Here is a 22,726-nt window from a genome sequence, read left to right on the forward strand (position 1 = left end):
TATGGCCATGTATGACTGAAGTTCAGAGCCCCGAAACCAACCCTGTATGGCCATGTATGACTGAAGTTCAGAGCCCCGAAACCAACCCTGTATGGCCATGTATGACTGAAGTTCAGAGCCCCGAACGTCACCAAGACTTAGCACAGTCAGAGTGATGATTTCTGACAGTTAGGGTCCATTGTGTTAAAAACTTTCAATTTTCACTTGAACATTTTTCAAGCCCAGTGCATTCCTCCTGGGCCTACCTCACATCCCCTGATCTGCCCTGGCTTTACACTCTGATCTATAGTTTTAATGTTTGTCACATCCACCCAGGGCACCCTCAGACCCATAGCTTCTCAGAGAGACATAAACCTCCAGGTAAGCCTCTCCCCTCTCCCCTCCCTTGGCCACAGTCTCAGCTCCCGGCCCTAGGACCAGGCTAATTTTCTAGTCCTGGGACAGCTACAACAAATCATAGGGAGTAGCTCAGCCTGACTCTGGCAAAGCTGTCCTGGCTGAAAACTCAGCCCCTTGCTTGGCTGCCTATTTGCAGGGCCTCCTTGTCAAGGCAAGCATCTACACTTTGAGTGACAGACAGGTACAGGATGAGAACATCAAACTATTCAGCTCCTGGGGACTAGGGCCTGGAGGGGAGAGCCCTGATGAGGACTCCATCCTGAGATGTGGCAAGCCACTGCAGCCTATGTAACCCCATCTTCTAGTCTCTATTCTAAACCTCTGGGATTAGGTCCTTGGGGTGCCTTGTCCTGAATGGACAGAGGCATGACTGTGCCCTCTGGATACTCAGATCACAAGCCAGATCCCCTCCCCCCCATTCTAAAGCTGGAAGCCTACCCCAGCACCCTCCCTGCAGGCCCAGCCTCTCTTCTGGCTCTGCTCTTCCATGCTCTCATGAAAAATGCATGCACTCAGACCTCAGCTCACACCAAGCAGGCGCATGCAGCGTGCTCCTGGGGCCCTGCTTTTGAAGGTTCAAGGTACTTTGGGCTGTGAATGTGAGTGGCAATCGGGGGGCATGCACGTGGGTGGATGTGAATTCTGAGAAAAGGGCGATGATGGCCTCTGGATACACACCAGTACAGTCAGTATGCACACTGTGACCCATGTAGACTCAACCACAAGACAAGCTGACCCCCAGCATGCTGTGGCAAGACAAGGGAAAGCCGAGACCAGGATATGGGCCAGGAAGACCAGGCCGGGAGCTATTCTGGATCCTCCCACTGGAGAAATATGATTCAGAACACCCTATCTTGTTCTGTACTGCAGCAGCCAAGGTCTTGGGTCAGGGTACTTGGTTTGTGTGTCCAAGCAGGATCAGGCAGACAGAACTCAGAAGCACATGAGCCATGTTGCCTGTGTGTATACACATGCTCATGAGCAGGGGAGCTCACCTGGCCTAAGTCAGGGCGCTCAGGGACCCAGCTATCAAATGGCTAATCCCAGAATCTGTCTCCTCTGGGAGATGCCTCCTCCCTGCCTCTTCTTTCAGCCTTCTGGTCCTGTGTCTGGGAGAGGCTTAGCTCTAGGCCTGGCCTCTCTATTGCTAAGTGATTGTAGCAAATCCAGATGAAGCCATATGACTGAAAGTCAGAAAAGGTTATTTTTCTGGACCCCTGTTTTTTGGTGACTTGTTGAGGAGAAATATTACCCCTGGTCCCACGGCTCTTCTCCCGGAGCAATAGGAGAGCGTGAAGTTATGAAATTGAGGGCACCTTCACTGAGCAATCGATTAGCAGCTGAGGGAGCCGGTGAACTGGCTGTCTGGACATTTCCAGTAATAAATTGTGAAATAGTCCATGAATAAGTAGTCTCGGAGTTGAGAATTACCCCCTAGGAAATGTTGCTGGACTGGAGACGCATTACTAAGGCGAACACCATTTTAATGCCCTGGGCTTCGGCTGTTAAATATGTATGCCATCCGCAAAGCACTTCCCGAAATTAATGGCATTTTGCAGCTGCTCCGAAGGCAGCGTATTTAGATGGAGATGTATAGATTCTAGGGCTGTGGTGGCTTCGCAAATGAAGTGCTAATTTTAGAGGCTAAGGCCATGGATGGGCGTGGAGGGGGCGGGTCAGGAAGGGAGAAGTCTTAGGGGCTTTCCCACTCTTCTACTGCTGGCAGCCATGATTGTTAGCCTTTGCTGACGTAGGGTGTGGTCCCTAAGAGGGAAAGGTCACTAAAGTATCTGGGCAGAGAGTACTTCTATAGTAATAAGAAAGACAGTATTAGTAGTAGTAGTAGTATTGACAACTGATGCTTGCCAGACTCTAAGTGCTTTTCCTAGTTGAGTTCATCTTACTCTTGTTAGGATACGTTCTGCTAGAATCTTTATTCTGCAAAAGGGAGTGGGAATCTCTCCCCATCCTGGCAATTTCCCCGGGAAAGATAATAACTTCCCTCTGGTTCTCTGGCTGCGCTAAATGAGGCCAGGACCACCAAGTACAGTAGTGTATGTAGCCTGTTCACTGCATAAGAACATCAGTCGAGGGGGTAAATGGGCTGACAGCCCACCTATCCCCCTCCCTCCAGCCCCTCCCCAGGCCAGGTTGAGCTGCTTGCCTGGAGGCATTTAGACAAGAGCAGGGTGCTGTGGTGGGTGTGGGAAACGGTGGCCAACAGGATGTGTCAGGACTGAGGAAGGAGGCCCAGGAGACCAAAGCAGGTGAGGAGATAGTAGCTCTCAGCCTGAGCTCAGAACCTGTAAGAACAGGTAAAGTCAGGGTGGTCTAAGCCTCCCCCATCCCAGTCACTTAGTCTAGCACCTCTTTTCTCTCTGTCCCCACAGGAGGAGCCTTTTGTTATGTTCCGCAAGTCTGATAGGACCCTTTATGGCAATGACCGGTTCGAGGGCTACTGCATCGACTTGCTCAAGGAGCTGGCACACATCCTGGGCTTCTCCTACGAGATCCGGCTGGTGGAAGACGGCAAGTACGGGGCACAGGACGACAAGGGCCAGTGGAACGGCATGGTCAAGGAACTCATTGACCACGTAAGCCAAGGCTTGGGCGTGGAGGCTGGGATAAGGACAGGGTGGAAGGTTCTAGCAAAGTGCCATTTGAACATCTGGGCATCCCAGGAGATGACAGTGTAAGACTGGGGAGATGGAGATGAAGGCTGTGATCTTGGGGACTGATCAAGGTCCCTCCAAGTGTGACCAGCTCTTCTGGGTCTGCCTGGCCTAGGTTGTCCCCATTATGTACACATATTGGCCCCTCTGATGATAGACCTTCCCAAGGCATCTTTGGTGAGCTTGCTATGAGGAAGATTCCTAGATTCTCTCAGCCATTAGCTCCCTGAAGAATAGCTCATTTCTGGGATTGAGGAACCCAAACAAACACATCACCCAACTCAGGGACATGCAAACTGATCTGTCACTTCTCGAATCGCTGTGGGTTCTTTGGTTCGACAGATGACTCAAGGGGTGGGCTTGGGGCTGGCATGAAGGGGTGGTTAAGACTATCCTGGGCAACACTAAGAACTTCTCACTCTGCCTGGGGAGGGAAGACCTGGGTAGTAAGGAGCCATGCAGGCAGGGCAAAGGGAAAGAAGCCCAAGGCAGGAGCCTGGGCTTGTAGACTTCAAGGAAGAAGATAGGAAGTCACAGGCCAAGAAAAAAGTCAGAGCCCTTAGCTATGGGCACAGGCACAAGTTACCCAGCATCTGAGCAGCTTCCTTCTCAGCAAAATGTGCGGGTCACTGCCCCCCGCCCAGTACCCACCCCAGGAGCACTGGGGCAGGGGCACAGGGCCACAGATATCCATGTGATACTAACAGCAAACATATCTACTCTTCATCTGAAGTTCAGGCTCAGGACCAGCAGATCTGAGGCTCAAGAACCAGAGTTTAGGTTTAGCAGAGGTGTGACCTGGGAAGTTCTTCAGTGCAAACACACATACAGGGATACACACACACACACACACACACACACACACACACACACACACACTCACAACCCCATATCTTCTCTTTGACTATAGGCATAGTTAGTCTATATAGTTAACTACCAAGGCTGATAAGGAAGTCCACTGACCTGGACTATAACTAGGTACTGTTTGTCAGGCTCATGGAACACAGAGGGAATATCCCCACCTCCATCTCAGGGTTCCTCAGTAGTACAGAAGCAATACCTATCTGAAAGTAATCCTACCTGCAGCTAAAGGTTAAAGGGGTCAAGGACCAGATCTGCTAAGAATTCTCCTCAGACCTGGTCTCCCTCATCCTTAGGCAGCCCACTGATGCCATTGCAGAAGTTGAGGCAGAAGGGAGATAGGAGCCAAGCCTCAGATATCAAGTGGTGGACTGGATGAAAAGTCAGGGTCTTTTAAGGCTCTGTACCTAAGTGGGCCTGAGCTTTCCTCTCTCTTGAAAAGAGGCCACACTGTCCCAGAGCTGAGGAGGAGGCACATTCATGACTGACAGTCTTCAATGCATATATATATATATATATATATATATATATATATATAAAGAGAGAGAGAGAGAGAGAGAGAGAGAGACCCAGTTAGTGTCTGGGATCCTCGCTGCTCTGTCTCTCCAGGTAGAGGCAGCCTCACCAGGCTTTGGTCACTGCTAGACATTGGTGAAGGTACCATATGGAAGCCTCAAAGTCACGTGACAGGGAGGGAAGTTGAGGTACAAGAGTCAAGCAGAGTCTGCCATGGTCTGACAGGTCCACCGTGTCAGAAACGGTTTGTATGGAAACAGAGAAACACTAAGGAGCCCGCACTGATGCTGACATTTGGTAGCTATGTGTCTCCGAGCAGTCTCTGAATTCATCTGTTCCCCTCGCCTGTCATGGGGGAAGATATATCCAGAACTTGCCTCCCGGTTAACAGGTGTGCTTGCTGTAGCTGGCAGAAGTCAGCCCTTTATGGCATTGTTCTTATTTTTATCCTGCAAACTACCCCTTGGAGAGTGAGGAGGGGGCTGTTCAGGAGTCCTTTTGTGTCCTCCAAACTCCAGTTTCCTGTCTCCACAGTGGGAAAGATGATAACTGTCTCCACTCCCGTCTGCCCACTGTGAGGCTGGAAGAGGACAATGGATGGGAAGGGGCTTCGGAGCTACAGGCTTCCAAGTAAATGGGAGGCCGGATTGTCACTGTTATTAGTAATAACTGTAATTATTATGGAAATAAGCTAGCAGGACCGGATGCACCTCCTCTCTACCCGCTCCCCCAAGCCTTGTGAGTGGAACTCTGAAACCTGGCATTTGCACAGGGGATGGGAAGGGAGAAGATGGGGAGGGGGAACCTGTAAGGGAAATCCACGACCACAGTTAGAGGAGGTAAAACAGCCAGGCCACCCACCCGCTGTTGTCACTGTGTCCCACAGACTACGAAGAACAGACTTTCTAAAGGGACATGATGAGAAAGCCAGCAGCAGCCAGACCCTCAGTGCCCCTCTGCTGAGGAGGCACAGGGAGCCTCCTCATCTACAGCCTCCGACCTGCTGGGCAGTGCTTTGGAGACCCAGTACCCATCAAGGCCAGGAGGCTGGGTGGGACAGGCGGGGGACCTTGTTAAGCCCAATTCCTTACGATTGATGAGCCTGTTAATCCTAGCTTGGTGCCATTTTTAATAACATCATAACCATTTATTAATGTCGTCAGATAATTAGTCTTCTCACTAGCTCATAGAGAACATGAGAAAGACTTGGCAATATTATTACTTCCTTATTAGGGATCCGAACGGAGACGTAAAGATGATGGATTCCCACCTCTGGAAGAGTCTGCCCCCGCCCCCACCCCCAGGTCCATGTGGAAGTCCTTGGCAGACCCTCCAACCAGGAGGACTTCAACTGTCCCCCCCCCGACACTGTTGGCCTCCAGCCCAGCATTGTGGGAGGTGGGCACCTGCAGAACGCAGACACATCCCGTAGACACACTAACTTTTAACTTTTACTCACTGTTCACTCACAGTTGCCTTTAACCGTGGAGCAGCAAACTGTTTGAACTGTGTGTCTTCTGACCTCGCTCCATCCCTGCTGCCTGCTCTGCCTCATCCCCTCTCAGGCGTCTATGTCTACTTCCCTTTCTGCCTTCAATCCTCCCGTGAGTCCTGACAACCCTAGAATCCGATGGATATAGGCTCAGATTCCAGGTTGAGCTCATTTCCGCTCACGGGAGAAGAAAGAGTCCTCCAACCTCTCTGGCTTCCATCCCTGAGCTACAAATGAAAACAGAGCCTGAGGCTCGGTTCACACTCAGTGAACATTCACACATGAGAGGCCTTCTCAGTACAAGTTGCAGCTTCCCTCCCCCCCATCACATGTGTCTCTGTGTCTATGTTCAGACATGGTGGCAGAGAGAAAAGTCACCCACCCATAGTCACCCTGCTTTACAAGATGTAACCTAGGACCTAGTGGTCCAGGACCTCAAACTTCCCTAGCTGACTTGAAGACAGATGATCTTGGGGGCTGACACACATTCATTCAACGTGTAGGGAATCAAGGCACACATTTAAGTACCAACTTTCTTGGAACATTGGATTTTTTTTTTTTTTACACCAGAAACCCTTACTTTCTATATAGTGCTTCTATGTCCTGGTACAGATACCCAGGAGCCTACTGGGAAGTGAGAAGAAAAGGACCCAAGAAAAGAGAGCCCAAAGCCAGGGGAGGGCCACAGATGGAGAAGGAGACAAGAGAAGGAGCCTTGAGTCTTGGGTGATAACTGAGAGGTTTTGTTGGTTTTCATTCTGGGGGTGGATCCTGAGATTTTTTTCCACTGTTAGACAAGTATTCTGTCACTGAGCTACATGCCCAGCCAAGTTATTTAACGTTAATATTAAATTAATAATGATGAGAGCTACAGGGCCACCGCTGGGGAGTGTAGAGCCAGGGGTGACATCAAGAGAACCAGGGGCTGACGACATCAGCCTGGCTCTAGAGGAAAATTAGTCCATTCTTGAGTCAAACTGGAGACAGCCTGCTCATGGGGTTGAGAGGCCTGGAGGAAAGGGTAGGTACAGGGAAAAGAAAGGAAGTGGAGACCCATCCAGGAGTCATGAAGCCTGCAGGCTGGTGCTTGGTGAAAGGGGGGTAAGGGAAGGCTACAGATGAAGGGCCAGGCAGTAAATTCTAACCTCGGGGAGATGCTGGGTTTCCTCCCAAGTTACAGATCCCCTAGAGGAGTCAATTAAGGCATGTTAGGACCCTAACGGGTGTCTCAGCAAGTGGCTAGCCATAGGATGAGGAAGGAGCCAGATCAGGATGAAGGGGAAGACTGACCAGGATGCCTAGCCTGGCAAGAAGGAGAGCAAACAGAGAGTGGGTAAGGAGGACAATGGGACAAAGAATGATCATAGGTAACCTTGATATGTCACCCTTCCTTTGTGAAGCAATAGCCATGCCAAGATGTCCACTCTACTCTCCTATCACAGAATACAGTCAAGGAAAGTGGCACAGCCTGGAGGGACTGCTTGATTCTTCTAGACAGGATGTCTCTGATGCACTTAGCTTGCTTGGTCATTCCCGTGTACCTGGGTGCAGAGCAGGCATTGGTGAGCATGGACTGCTGCCCTGTCCCGAGACACAACTGTGGGCCAAGAGTCACCTTCACATCCAAAATGTGCATAAGCAAGGTCTGGTGAAGTCAAACTGTGAGCCCATCATCTACTGGGCCCATTGTTTTCCTACCATAAACCATGCTTACTCTGATTTACGTGCACGAGTGTTGGAACCCAAGCCCTGTTCTTGTGTCATCAAGAAGCTCTGCTCAGTGTATCTCATCCAGGCTGGGCTGGTACACTTGGGCACAAGGCATGCTGGGAGCTCCCCCAGGACAAGTCAGAATGCTTCAGGGACAGGGCAGTTAGGGCAGGGGAAGCAGTTGGCTACAGAAGTAAACTGTTGTCAGGGCAAGCAGATTGCCCAGAGCTAGATCTGAAGAGTGTTGGGGACATTCAGGAGACTGTCAGAGTAAATCTGTGGATGATTAGTTAGGCAGGCAGGAGGGGAAGACAGAAAGAACATAGTGTCCTGCTGAGATTCCCCATATAACTACCAGCTCTAGAGCTCAGCCTAGGGAGAGGCCTGAAAAAGGGGTCAGACAACCAGGGGCTAGGAAGGGGCAGGCACATGAGAGCTTCATGGTCTCAAACGGTGGTCAGGGAAACCGTGACTGGGACAGGCAAGCTCCCCAGCAGGGGATCATGAGCCTGGTCATCCAACCCGAAGATCTTGAGTGCCATTGTCACCTTGGGCTCATTAAGTCAGAGCCACACAGAAGCCTGTTGTGGCTTCTCTAGGGTGGGTGACACTGGGAAAGACAAGGCAAGAGAAGCTAAAACGGTGGGACCAGGTTAGCTGTTTTTCTCATCGCTATAACAACACAAAGGAGCTTAAAGAAGGAAAGGTCTGGGCTCATAGTTTGTAGGTGTAATCCAACATGGCAGTAAAGGCATGGGTGACATCGGAAGCTGGAGGTGGCTGGTCACATTGTGTACACAGTCAAGAGGCAGCAGAAATGAATGCTTGGTGCTCAGCCTTTTCAGTCATTCCAGGACTCTACAAGATGGTGCTACCCACATTCAGGGCAGGTCTTCCCCCTTCAAACAACCCTGTCTAGAAACTTCCTCACAGAGATGCCCTGGGGTTTGTCTCCATGCTGATTCTAGATTGTACCAAATTGACAATCTCAACCAGCCAATGGCAAGTGGATCAGTCTCGGACTCTGTACCATAGAAAAGCCCTATAGTGTCTTAGGACCATCCCATGTGGTAAAGACAGGCAGGGGTAGGTAGGTTTAAGTATTATCCCTGTCTTGTGTGCAGCTTGGCTGAACTTGCTGGATGTGGCCACTATCTATGATCTTGTAGCAGCATTCAACCAGCACCTCAGAGCTGGGGTTAGATGCTCCTAGACCATACCTGCCTGAGATTGGTGTATGAGGGTTTCTAAACCTAGCTCTAACCAATAACAGGCCAGCAGTGGTGGGCAGCAGGGTGGGGTGGCAGTATCATTAGATGCGGGTATAACCAAGCCAGAAAGAAGCAACCAATCAGATAAGGGAAATAGCATCAGGATTTTAGCCACTGGCAAGAAAGGAAGATGGGGGTGCCTGGAGGAGACTAAAACAGGACAATGACTCACGTTTGTCTGATCTACAGCTTGGAGATGAAGGAAGGGGTGTCCAGTCTTACAGAGGGTGTTTACTGGGATGGCTATAGTCAAGGTTGCTGCAATCTCCCACTGTCGGCCTGGCTGAGGCTGTAGCTGAGTACTCAGTGGTCCTTAGTGCAGGCAGATCGGAAGGCCTGAAGATCTCCACCCTGGGCACATGAGGGAATAAGAAACCAAGGATTCTTTTAAGAATGGCAGTACAGGATGTGTACCATGACACAGGGAAACTTGTCCAGCCAGCCGTCCTCAGAGTCGGGTACAGTGCCATCCCCCAAATCTTGGGGAATCACGGAGGTGTGCCAGGCATAGAAGAGACCACCGTCAAACTGTCAGGAGTTCGCAGCCTAGGAGGCTTGTACATATACCATAGGTGGAGGACATTGACTGTCGTCGACATGTGGGGATTTTCCAGTACCTGTCCCCCATCTACTCAGACTTAAGTGAACTCTTCAGAATACCAGTTCTGGGGTTACTGATTCACCTCATTGAGGGACAATGCTCACTGTCAACACTGTCAGCTGGCTTAGGGTGTCACAGAAGACACCATCCGTGGCTCAGTGCCCTTCTGAGAGTATCATTCTGAGGAGGGGCTTGCCAAGTGGCATCTTTAGAGCCCTCCAGTGTTCACGGAGGTCAAACAATTCAGTAACTCTATCACTCTAGGCCTCATACTAGATTCTGTAGATACAGGAGTAAACACAGGCAAGGCCCCTCCCCTGAGTCTTGGGATGTTGCATTCTAGCTTTGGAATGAACAGATAATAGATGTGTGTCTCTAGCCACAGTAAGTTCAGCTAAGCAGGAGATGAAGTTGAGCCTCCAACCAGGGTAATGCTGCAAATGTGAAGGTAGCTGGTCAGGAGAACTTCCCTGGCTTCTGGGGACAGAGAGTGAGAACTTGGTGTGACCCATCCCAGAAAGTCGGAGAGCAGAGGTTCTTAACCCTTAGCTTCAACCCTTTTATGCAGTTCCTCATGCTATGCTGACCCACCACCACAAAGTCATTTCTGTTTCTACTCCGTAACTGTAATTTTGCTACTGTTAAGAACCATAATATAAACATTTTTTTGGAGACAGAGATTTGCTAAAGAGGTTGAGAACCACTGTTCTAGAAAAGGGACTGAGAGACTCATGCAAGGCAGAAGGGTGTCATGGTTGTCAATGACAACAATGTTGTCATTAATGTCATTAACTGTCAGCAGCAGTTTACCCAAGGAGGGCATGAGGTCATTTCTGGTCCCTAGTGTGCAGACTGCAGGACTCAGGAAGATATACTCTGGAGAAGTCATGTCTGCAGGTCTGTGAGCACTAGTCCCTCAGCCTGCAGGTGTGGGCACAGGGGTAGCAGATGACAGAGACACACCCTTATGGCTTAGATTGTGTGCTGTCTCTTCTCTCCTCTGAACCAGGCCTTGCTTCTGGCCCTTGTGTCTGAGTCCCATGCCCTGTTTTCCCAAGGAAGGCTTTACCCAAGCCTGTGCCCAGCCCTGAGCCAGGGCACCCATTTCAAAGCAAGTCATGATGGAGATTAACCTTGTTGAGGGACAGGGTCAAGTAGAAGCCGGGAAAACAGACAACATAGACACCAGCAGCCAGTTTGCTCTGGACAGTGACAGGGAGCTCTGAGGAACTAAAGATGTTCCCCAGGACATCCCAGAGATGAGCCTGAGAGCAGGTGGGGGACTGCTGGAATCCACTGAGTGGTCAAGGGAGAGGAACAGTTTTGTAGATTGACCTGTCCAGGCCACCATAAGTGGCAGTTCCTATTTTGGGAAAATGCAGGTCAAATAGTTAGAGTCAATCTGACTTTAGAAAAAATATGCATGCAGAGTTGGGAAATTAAGGCCAGAATCTACCTACTAGGCTAGGGACTGGCAAAGCAGGACCTTTCGTTAATTTTTTTTTTTCAGTGAGACAGGAGGAGATAAAGGATTGTGTATACGTGTGTGTGTGTGTGTGTGTGTGTGTGTGTGAGTGTGTGTGTGTGTGTACGTGTGCATGCACATGCCACAGCAAGTATGTAGAGGTCACATGACAACTTATGGGAGTCAGTTTTCTCCTTCTACCATGTGGGTCCTGAGATCAAACTCAAGTGGTTAGTTTGGGTGGACAGTCTAATGTTTGTTTTCCCAACAAAATTTCCTAGAGACTTCTCTTTCGGTCCGGCTTTGCACTAATCCTGAGAGGTACTTTAGTGAAGGGAATAAGCTTAATCCTCACCCTCCTGGAGCTTGTATACTGACAGGGAAGCCAGAGATTAAACAATAGCTTATAAAGAAAAAATTCTGTTGTGATCAGAGCAACATGGGGCAGTGCAGGGAAGAGCTGGCGCTGTAGGGTGTATGATGAGGATCTGGCCCACATCAAAGAAAGGGGGTCCCAGCCCCACTCCCTTGGACTCTGCTAGGACAGGTCCCACCCATCCGGGTTAATACCACTCTCAGGAATTTGGGAAGAGGTAGCAAAGTGATAGAAGATGGGTCATCTATTCCTGGATCGTGGTGACTGGGGCAGACTGGACCTGCCATTCTTCCTGATAGACACTGGCACAGTGTGGAGCCTTCAGAGAAGCAGGAATGGGGCCTGGGAAAGGCACACACATCTTTGCTCAGTCAGCCGTCACGGCTGCCGCAGCTCTGGAGAAGCTGGTCTGGCAGCTGCCATCAGCTCTGGAAGTGGACAGGTGAATGGTAGAGGCAGCTGGTACTCACACCTGGCAGGATGTTACTCACACCTGTCCTGGTCTGTGGCACAGACATGTGGGAGGCCCAGATGATGCTTTGTCAGGTTGCTATCCAGGCTCTACCAAGAGGTACCTTGTTCCCTCAAGATGGAAAGCATCTACATGGAGAAACAGCATTCAGGGAGACGTATAGCAGCTGAGGATGCTCCTGTGTGAAGCAAGGTTTTCATCACTAGTGAAAAGATATTTTTAAATCTCAGAGAAATACATATTTTCTAAAAAACTAGTATATTACGGACAAGCGTGTGCGCATGTGCGTGTTCATATGTGTGTGTGTGAGTGTGCATGTGTGTGTATGCTGCTCATGGTACATACATGGGGGTCAGAGGACAACCTTAGATGCTGGTCCTCACCTTCCAGTTTGCTGGAGACAGTCTCTTGTACACTGCTGAATACCCCATGCTGGACCATGAAGTTCCCAGAGTTCTTCAGTCTCTCCCTCTCATCTCACAGAGATTATAGGTTCGTGCTGCCAAGTCCAGCTTTCTGTGGCAGCTCTGGGGATGCAAACTCAAGTCCTTACGCTTCCATGACAAGTGTTTGAGAGAAACCCTTCTGTAGGAGATTAGTATTGGCTCACGGTTTCAGCAGCTTGCTCAGCGTGCCCTGTGGTGAAGCAGGAAGGCTGTCATGGCAACAGGAGCGTGGGGGAGAGGCTTGTAGCCTCCTGGCTCCTGATAAACAGAAAGCAGAGACAAAATACCCTTTACACACACACACACACACACACACACACATACACACACACACACACCAGTGACCTACCTCCCTCAGGGAAGCTTAAAGTGTAAATAGTATCAGTGGATTAATAAGATCAGGGCACTCAGTGTCCAGTCATGAGGGATCTCAATGACTAGATCCACCAACTTGGGGCAAGGCTTCAACATATGAACCTTTTGGGGGACACTTTATATCCAAGCTGTAACACCCAATACTAGAAACACAGGAGAGAGTCAGCTGGCAGAACTCCGGGGATGAGTCAAGTCGCTTCATGGTTGTCAGGAATGTGGCTTGTTTTCTTGGACACTGTAGAGGCGGAGGAGGGATCTGGATAGCTACAGGACTCCAAACCTCATCAAACGCTACAGAAGAAATCACAGCAAAGCCCCAGTGACAGGTGTGGCCAGATGTCAAGGTGGCATTCATGTGTCTGGGAATGCAGCACGGGGCTCAGAACAGGGCTCAGGGGCCATAGTCAGTAGGGCCAAGAGAAGAAGGTAGAAGGGCTCTTTCTTCATCCCGCAGGGGTTCTCGGGCTGCTATAACAAGTGATATAAAACCAGGTGCCTTCAAACCACAGAAATGTGTTGTCTCCTTGGTCAGAAATGAGAAGTCAGGGTGTCAATAGAATTGCTTTCTTTCGGAGATTCTGAAGATGAGTGGGCTCCATCCTCCCAGGTCCTGATGTGACCAGCATCCCTTGGTGTTGCTTGGCTTTGTGCCTGCATTACACTTATCTCTGTCTCCACTGCCGTACACTCTTCTCTGGACATCTGTGTCTTCTCCTATAAGGATGCCAGTTGTTGAGAGGGGGCCACCCTAATTCAATACGATGCCATCTGAACTTGGTGACTTTGTTCTACAAGAATATTATCTGCAAGATCTTATTCCAAATTAGGTCACAGTCACAGAACTGGAATGTAATTAAGGCTACCTGCCTCTGTCACATCACCCCACAATACTTGACTCGTATGATACCTGGGTAAAGTGTTGGATTTTAAGGTCATGGTGAATTGAATACTAGAACTGGTTTGGCCATTCACCAACTTGAACAAGCATCCCTGCCTGTTCCAGCCACCAATCCTTCATCTAAAATGTGGCGATGTCTTCTGCCTCCTGGGACTCTAGGGAGGAATTCATGAGGCACTTAGCGATGCTTGGCCCTGTAGGCAACATCCTGTAATGATGGCAGTTCTTGCTATTTTAATATAACAATTCACTGTTTGGGCAGGCGGGCACTCTGGGGGTTCCCAGCATGAGGCAGAGAATAGAGATACAGAATCCAGGGGCAACCATATTGGAGAATCCAACAGGAAGTGCCAATAAGACACCCACACCAGGGAGTGCGCTGGGGCCAGGACCTGGGGACTAGACCTTAGTCTCCAGAGACTTTTTGGTCAAACAGAAGACCAGAAAATGGATCAGTGACAAGTTATCAGAACTAAGACAATGTAATCCATCCCATTCTGGTAGGAGGTGGTCCAGGCTTTATTTGGGAATAAGTTCAGGGTCCAGGCTAACATCAGGATAACTGGATATCAAGAGCCAAAATACAGAGCAGGAGTTGGTAAGAACTTTTTGTCATCAGGTTGAGATCTGGGGCTGTAACCAAGTAGATAAGATCAAATGGCTTTAGGTGTGGAACAGACGCTGAACAGGACAAGAGTTGGGTGCATCCCAAGAAAATCTTGGTAAATGGAAAACTACTTACAGAGTAGAACAGAATCCTCAGAAGGCGTGCTGACTGGCCTATATGTTCAGAAGATGTCCAGAAAGGTCCTTATTGCGACAGGAGGGGGACATGTCACCTATAAGACTGAAGTTATGAGGACAGGTCAGTGGCTTGATTTTCTTCAAGGTCATGATTTTTTGTAAGATGAGAACAAAGAATAAACAGCTTCTCCAAGCCTCAGTTTCCCCACCCCCGTAATAAAGTGTGGGGTTGGAGCAGATGTTCCTGAAGGTCTGTCGTCCGTCCAGCTCTGACAGCCTGTGATTTCACAAATCACACTGGAAGAAGTATGCATGAGTGGGAAGAGCCGCCAAGACAGGGCCTTTCATTCTGAGTAATGAACCGAAACCGCGAAGGCTTGACATCTGTTCCAATCTTTCAAGGGAAGTTGGACAAAATAATGCCTTTTTCGGGGAAATCGTTACCAACAGTGAAATATAGTATTTTCTGCCTAAGCCAAAAATGAAGTGGAGAATACCAGCCTTCCTGAAGCCCAAGGGAGAACACTCATCTGAACTCCTAGAGAAGGTCACGTTGGCCAATTACCTCGCCGCTGTAGGCACAGACCGCCACGAACACTGCTGTTGCCCAACCCCATTAGGGCCAGAAAGCAGGAAGAGCGGAAGAGAGGTGCTGAGGCCTTGAGAAGACGGGCTTCCTCGCCAGCACCTGGAACATCCTCATAGAATAAGCACTGTGCACGGACACCTTGATCTCCTGCAGCTTGCTGTCAAAAGTCCAAGGAAGATCCTCACTAGGGACCTAGAGGTTTTCTCCAAGAAGCCACTGCAAACCCAGAGGCCATACCCGGAGACCAGCCAGAGTCCAAGCGCATTCTACCTTTGGAGTCAAACACAGCCTCCCAATACAGTGGACTCTGAGAGGACTGGACTAGGGAAGGCAGGCTCTAGAATCAAAGGACCACTAGATCTCTCGCACACCATCATTGCAGAAGATCTTAGAACGTCAGGACTGAAAAAGTCCTTCAGGGTGCTCACCTCGACTGTGCTACCCAGGAATCGTGTCTACAGGCAAAGCAGGGAAGCACTGGACCAGGGCTCTGGTTTATTCCTGTATCCCGTCTGGGCACAGTATGTCTTGATCAATGTATATTAGACAGTTTTCACTGTCTCTGAGCATGCCTCCCCCAACCCCCACCCCTCGTCCATTCGTTCAAACCTTGAACTGAGTGGCATCTAGGAGCTAGGACAGTGGCCTTGTCCCTCTTTTTTTGTGCCTATAAAGCCAAGCACGTTCTAATTCACATCCTCAAATCTGTAAAGGTTTCAGTGCAACGAGCCTTTTCCATGCTTCTCCTCCCTATATTGCATGAAGTCGGTTTGTTTCACATTTATTCATTTGTTTTTATAGTTTGCATATATGTGCATTCGAACACATGCTCATGTATACATGCTATGTCCCATGTTTAGAGGTTAGAGGACAACTTATGGGAGTTTGGAGTTGGCTCTTCCCAACCATTTAAGTTCCAAGGATCCAACTCAGGTGATCCTCAGTCTTGGTGACAGATAACTTCTATTTCATGGGCCATCCGGCCAGCATTTTCCTGAATCCTGAAGTTCTTCTCATCTTTAGGCCCCATGTATCCATGCTGGGGCGTAGAAGTGAGAAGGATAAACACTGAGAATAGCAATATCAGAGTGTCTCCATAGCTTCCCAAGCCTGGGGCATTCACAGAGAGGTCTAGACTGGAGTTTCACACATATCTGCCCTTATCTGATGATGTGATTTCTATTGAATTCCTGTTCTGAGATAAGTAGAGTCTAAGTTAATGCTTATTTGATAAACACTTCGATTGAAATCTATGCCCCCCCCCCATTAGACCTTAGGAGTCATGATAACAAAAACTATGTTAGTGACAGCTGTCTCTCTAGCTCCTGGTGGATCTCATAAAATAGTGGGTAGGTCGGAATATGGGTGGGCAGGTAGATGGATGGGCTGATGGGTGTTTTGGTTGATAGATAGATAGATAGATAGATAGATAGATAGATAGATAGATAGAGGATGGGTGGGTGGATGGATAGATAGATAGATAGATAGATAGATAGATAGAGGATGGGTGGGTGGATGGATAGATAGATAGATAGATAGATAGATAGATAGTAGATAAATGGATAGATAGGTGGATAAATTGATTGTAGGTGGCTGGAAGGATAGATATATTAGATGAATACGTGGGGGGCCTTATGGATATATGGAAGGATGGATAGAGGGTTAGTGGATGAATGGATAAATAGATGGGTCAGTGGATAGATGGACCATCAAGCCAGCAAGTGGCTGCCTAGAGGCATTGCCTTGGCATGGTCTTTCTAAAGCATGCTCCCTCCTGGCAAAGGGTCATCAGTAATGGCACAGATACAAAGCTGTGATGAACTTCAGGATCCAGGAAAATGCCAGCAGGTTGGCCCATGGAATAGAAGGTACCTGCCACCAAGACTAAGGATCCCTCCTCCCTTCAGTTTGTGGCCACGTGTGGAAGGGAAGTAATAACATTTCATAAGTTGAGACCCAAATACCCACAGAAGCCTACGAGGCAGCCTTCTCCAGGAAAGCACTCCTAAATATTGCAGAGCCTGAGAGGGAGCTCTGAGGGGAGGACGGAGTCGTGGGTCAGGCACACCTCTAGCATGCGAGGAGCCTGTGCGTCTGTAAGCTGCATGCCCGTTGACATGCAGCCATGCACACTGAGCAGCACCAGCCTTCCCTGAGGGGAAGTGTGAGCTTCACAAGAGTCAAGACTCAGCGAAGAGGCAGCATGTGTGAAATAGTGTGAACTGGGGGGAAGAATCAGACAAAGAGAGAAGGCACTGTGGGCCACATGAAGAGATGGGCAGGGGGACGGCACCATGTTTAGTGGGGCCTCCAGTTAAGAGAGCTGCCAGTAAGATGCAGCGGGAGGATCTTTTTAATTATTAACCAGGAAAACCTCAGACCAAATTTAAGAACATCCTTCATTAAATTGTGGTGCAATGACCTATATTAACAAATCCCATCTCTAGGTTTCCCTCTCCTGCCTCCGTGTTAACCCTGCTAGCCTTGGACTTGCCACCTCAGTTTCTTGTCCACCCACACCTTCTAAGGATGGTGGTGATGGTGGTGGTGGTGGTGGTGGTGGTGGTGGTGGTGGTGGTGGTGTGTGTGCGTGTGTGTGTGTGTGTGTATGTGTGTGTGTGTGTGTGTGTGTGTGTGTGTGTGTGTGTGCGCGCGTATCACATGTATCAGCATCAATTTTATTTTCCAGTAGCGCTCTACCTTACTCTGAGACAGGAGCTCTCTTTGAACTTAGAGCTGACCAGCTGGCTAGATTAGCTGGCCAAAGATCTCTGGGGTCCATAGCCCGAGTTCTTGGATTATGGACTGTCTTTGGTGAGCAGCCTTTTCTATGAGTGTTGAGGTTCCAAACACAGGTTCTCGCGCTTTCGTGGCAGAGCCGTGCTACCAACTGAGCCGTCCCCCCAGTTTCCAAAGAGGGCACTATCTTTGACTGGCTTTTGAGTAGGTTTTTGGAATCTAATGACCTTCCTGAGTGGGCTGAACTGGTCAAGAAGGGATTGCGAGGGGGAAGCCAGGTGACATAAGCTGTGAATCTCGTGTGGCCCTCGTGTCCTAACTGTCGATAGCTGAGCTTCGTTCATTTGACACAGCACCGTCTGGAGACCTCGTGGGTTTCCATTATCCATCTGTTTTTGTCACAGCCCTCTCCTTCCAAGCCGTCAGCTCCTGGAGAGCAAAGCCTGTATTGGTGTATGTGCATCCTGTCTCCCCTGGGCATGGCTCAGCTAAGAGCGTCAGTGGCTGCTGGGGTTGAACTGCAAATAAGTGGGCTGGAGAGGTAGTTCAGCCAAGGACCTGTGTTCTGTCCCCAGAGCCCATGTTGGAGAAAAGGCCAGGTGTGGTGGCACACACTTAGTAATCCGAGTGCTGAGGAGGCAGAAGCAGGCACGTTCCTGGAGTTTGGTTGCCAGTCAGCCAAGTCTCCTGACAAGTTCCAGGCCAGAAACCCACCTAAGGGCTAAGGCTCAAAATCAAAACACAAGGTCATGGAACCCAAGGTTGTCCTCTGGCCTCTACACTTAACACATACATTGCCACGCATGTGCACAAGCACACACACACACACACACACACACACACACACAGTAGTTAAATGACCTTGGACTAAGGCCACTGGCACCATTTTAACCCATGGTCCATGAGTGGGTTCTCCAACACCTCTATCCCAAGGCTTTGCTCATTATTTGTCTGTCTGTCTGTCTGTCTGTCTATGGTCTCTTCACAGAAAGCAGATCTAGCTGTGGCTCCCCTGACCATCACCCATGTCCGAGAAAAGGCCATTGACTTCTCTAAGCCTTTTATGACCCTTGGAGTGAGCATCTTATACCGCAAGCCCAATGGCACCAACCCCAGTGTCTTCTCCTTTCTCAACCCCCTGTCCCCGGACATCTGGATGTACGTGCTCCTCGCCTACCTGGGTGTCAGCTGTGTCCTCTTCGTCATTGCCAGGTAAGCCTGTTCCTTGGCCAAAGCTCTGGGTCAAGCTGCAAAGCACAGGAAGTCAGGCAAGCTCCCTTTGACCTGGAAAGCCAAAGGTTTGGATTACTATGGTTCCTGACATTCCCCCATCCCCCAAGGCTCAGATCCTTTGTCCCTGGAGAATGTTCAGTGCCCCTCCCCCTGGGCTTGAATCACCCAATCTTCCTACTGGTTCATGCCAGGGACATTGAGATACGGTAATTTCACTCTCACTCCCAGGATAGGCTGTGGGAGGAATACACCACCAGAGCTGAGCACCTGGGATAGCAGACCAGACCCGAGTGCACTGCATGGCCTAAGGAGTAGCTTAAAATACGAAAAACAAACTGTCTCTAAGCAGTCCACTCAGCAGAAGAACCAACCCCCACCAGCTACACACATGCCCCAAGTAGAAACAGGGCACACAGGCAGGTGTGCCTGGGATCCACACTTACACACCGCCTCGTTCACACATGCGCCACTAGCCTGGAATCCACACTTGCACCATGCCCACCCATCAGGTTATTCATTAGAAACAGAAAGGGTACATGCTGGATAGTGGTTATGGGAAGTGGGTCATTGGGGAAGCAGGTTTCTACCCTGTTTATCGAGTACCAGGCATTTTACAAGCACCCTGGGCTGCACCCTGACCCTCTTCCATTTTCTCTGACCACATCCCTTAAAGACACCTGAGACCCACTGAGGCTGTACGAGCAGTAAGCGACACATCCCGGATACACACTTAGTTTCACTGAGGTTTTGTCTGTGTCTCTGGCCACTGCTTTGTCTCCTCCTCAAGCTCCCTCGCCCCTCCCAGCAAAGTTTCCATCCCCCTCCCCCCTTCCAGACCCCATCCTTGCCCTGGGTCCTCTTTGCTCTAAAGCCTAACAAGGTGTAAAGACAAGCTTCTCTGGAGAGGCAATTTGAGATCCAAGGGCCTTTTTTCCCCTCCCTCTAGAGCTTCCTTTGAAAGCCCACCTTCCCTCTGCTCCCTTCATTCTCTGCCTCCTCCCACACTGAGAGAGACCAAAGGAAAAGTGTGCAAGGCGAAATCACGCAGCCTCCCAGGCCTTGCTGCAGCGCCTGCCCTGGTGCTGCTGCAGCTGCCCTGCCTGCTCAGCCCAGCCAACAGCGAGCCATCAGCGGCGAGGCCTTCATCACCTCTCTCTTCACTAATGGCCTAACAAGCCTTTGAAAACAGAGCTGCTCTCTTGCGCTCTCAGCGTAATTTTCTTGGAGCTCCAGTGGCCTCTCAGCCACTCACCCCTCCAAGATGGGAGCATTTCCAGCCTTAGTTCTGTCTGTTTGATGTGTGTCCATTCCTCCCAGCCCCCAAGATATGGGCCATCCATCTGCTGAAGGCATCTGGGTATGTGTCCAGCCTCTCCCTACTGGCTAGGAAGGCTGCGGCTCCCCTCCCGAGGCTAGTCTGGGATGCTCAGGGAAAGCAGGCTTTTCTACATTAGTTAGGATGCCATGGGATACCTGTGGAGGCAGGAGAGGGATGAAAGTCAGGGCCACAGGGCTGAAAACGCATCTAAGTACATGGGTCACACCATGGAACACACAGAGCAACTCTTAGCCCTCGTGACTGCCCTTTACAATAGTCTTGTAAGGTGGGGAGAACTATCCCCTGTTGCAGAAGCAGAAACCAGGGCTCAGAGAGGTCAAGTCAATACCCACAGTCACAAAGCTTCCCTTCCCATTTGAAATTAAACAGAGTATTGGACATTTGGGAGCGGCAAACTGCAGCCCATGCAGATGGCTCGGTGGGGTATCACTGGGTACCTGCTGGATTAGGCTGGACAGAGAAGGGCCAGTTAACTGCACGTGGCACCTCCCTTGCTAGCCACCATCAACTCTGTCCTCTTGTCTTTTGTACTGTAAGGTTCCAGTTCCCTCCTACACTGCCATGGGTACCCAGTGCTGTGAACCTTTCTTTGGTTGGGGGGGGGGGAACTCCACCTTTGAAAACATTACCAAAGGGCCTCTGTGCCATCAGCTGCATTCATCAGAATAAGTGGCTCTGTCTCTGAGAACTTATCTTCTTAAAGTTTTGCCACTGAGTGACACTTTGGAGCTTAAAATGTCTTCACAGCAGAGCTCCTGAGAACCCAGATACCCTTTAGTGTCGGTGGCCACAGAGGTGCCCCCCAGGACCTTCTGGTCCCCCAGCGGTGGGAACTGGGTCAGCTTCAATGGCCACCTGTAGGGTAGTGTTAAAACATGTGAGTGATTAGAAGGCAGAGGCTGGCTCAGGGAGGCTAATCTGAAAAGGGGCAATACAGAAATTTCTTTGACAGGATCCTGGGGTGACATGGTATTTTTGTATTTGTATATGTATGTCTTGGTCTGTCTGTCTGTCTGTCTGTCTGTCTGCATCCCTCTCTCTCTCTCTCTCTCTCTCTCTCTCTCTCTCTCTCTCTGTGTGTGTGTGTGTGTGTGTGTGTGTGTGTGTGTGTGTGTCCATGTGTGTGTGTGCATGTGTGGGTATGAGTGTGGGTGTGTTATACTAAAAGTAGGCCAAGGAGATGGCTCAGCCAGTAAAGATGAACTTGACACTAAACCTGAAGACCTGAATTGTATCCCAGGGTCTCACAGGGTAAGAGAGAACTGACTCTTGCAAATTATCTTCTGATCCCTATATTCCTGCCATGGCACACATGCCCACACATATGATAAACTAATAAATGTAATACAAATTTTAATTAGATGGATAGATAAACCGACAGACAGATAGGTAGACAGACGGACAGAAGGACGAACAGATAGCTGACCCCTGAGCTCTGCTCAGGTCTCATCTTCTTATCTCTTTTCTGGCCCTAACCCTCCGGCCAGGAGGAGCCAGGTCCCTTGGTCCCCAGTGAAAACCATTGCAGCCTGGGGCCTTTGGCCCACTGTCAGACCAGTCCTAGGTCTCCCTGAACCATGAACTTTGTTTCTACCTGGAAGCTGGAGGCAGAGGTCTCATGGATTTTATGAGTGCTGCCTTAACTCTTTTAAAATTTCTCCTTCAGCCCCAAGGTGGGTTTCCCAGGGCCATACCTCCTTAGGTAGTCCATTCCTCCCTCCATGTGCCTACAGTGGCCCATGGCCTCCTTCTGCCTGCTGAATCCATTGCTTTTTCAGTATGGAGCCAACATGAACCTGAACCAGGTTCTCATCTGTGTAGACTCAGTGGAAACACAGTGTATACCCAGTGCCCCTAAATGGGGGTGGGGGGTGTCCTATGGGTCTGCAGCAAGGACTCTTCTACCTAGAACACAAACACCCACTGACCCCTGCCCTCCAAATGCCTCAGGCCCTGCCACAGAACTGCACACAGCATCCCTTCTGGGTGCCTGGCTCTCCAAAGGTTTTCCTGTACATCCCCTCCACCTGTGTCTGAGCCCTGCCCCCCTAAACCTCAGCCTCTTTCTTGGAGATTTAAGAGTCTCTAACCAATTCCAGATCTTTCCCTTTGACAATCCTCAACTCACTTTGACGCCTCATCTGGAAAAGTCCTGTCCGATGGGGCATCTGCTTCCTGAAAGTGGAACTGTCCTCACCTGAGCTCTGGAAGCAGAGGGTGGCAATGTCGCTGCTTGAGAAGGGGGCTGGGAAAGGCCTAATACAAGTTACTAAGAACAAAATCCCCTAGACTTTTCTGACTGTCTTTGCCCCCTGCCCCCTGCCCCCTGCCTCCTGCCCTGTCTCAGCCCCCAGCGCATACACAGCTGCCCGGACCCAGTGACTTCTCAGCCTCTCTATCTCTTTGTATCTCTCTTGCTGCTCCAAACTGGCTCATTTGTAAGCAAAACTCCAGTCCGTCAACCAGGCTTCCCTCCCTCGGTTGGGAGTCCTCTTCCTTAGAAGGGGTGGTGTGGGGTAGCAGCTTTA

At 49.9% G+C, this 22,726-nt stretch overlaps 1 protein-coding gene across 1 annotated transcript in view; it reads left to right on the plus strand.

The window, feature by feature from the left end:
• The window catches only part of GRIK3 (glutamate ionotropic receptor kainate type subunit 3), a gene marked incomplete at both ends in the record, with an annotated part of 203,019 nt that overhangs the window by 163,034 nt on the left and 17,259 nt on the right, over nt 1–22,726 (plus strand). The window contains 2 exons of the mRNA XM_080921590.1: nt 2,790–2,993; nt 18,615–18,838. Of these exons, the coding sequence (XP_080777716.1) occupies nt 2,790–2,993; nt 18,615–18,838 (428 nt within the window). The remainder of the gene's footprint in view (nt 1–2,789; nt 2,994–18,614; nt 18,839–22,726) is intronic.

The sequence above is a fragment of the Micromys minutus genome, assembly GCF_963924665.1.
Source record: "Micromys minutus genome assembly, chromosome: 9".
In the NCBI taxonomy this organism is placed as follows: Eukaryota; Metazoa; Chordata; class Mammalia; order Rodentia; family Muridae; genus Micromys; species Micromys minutus.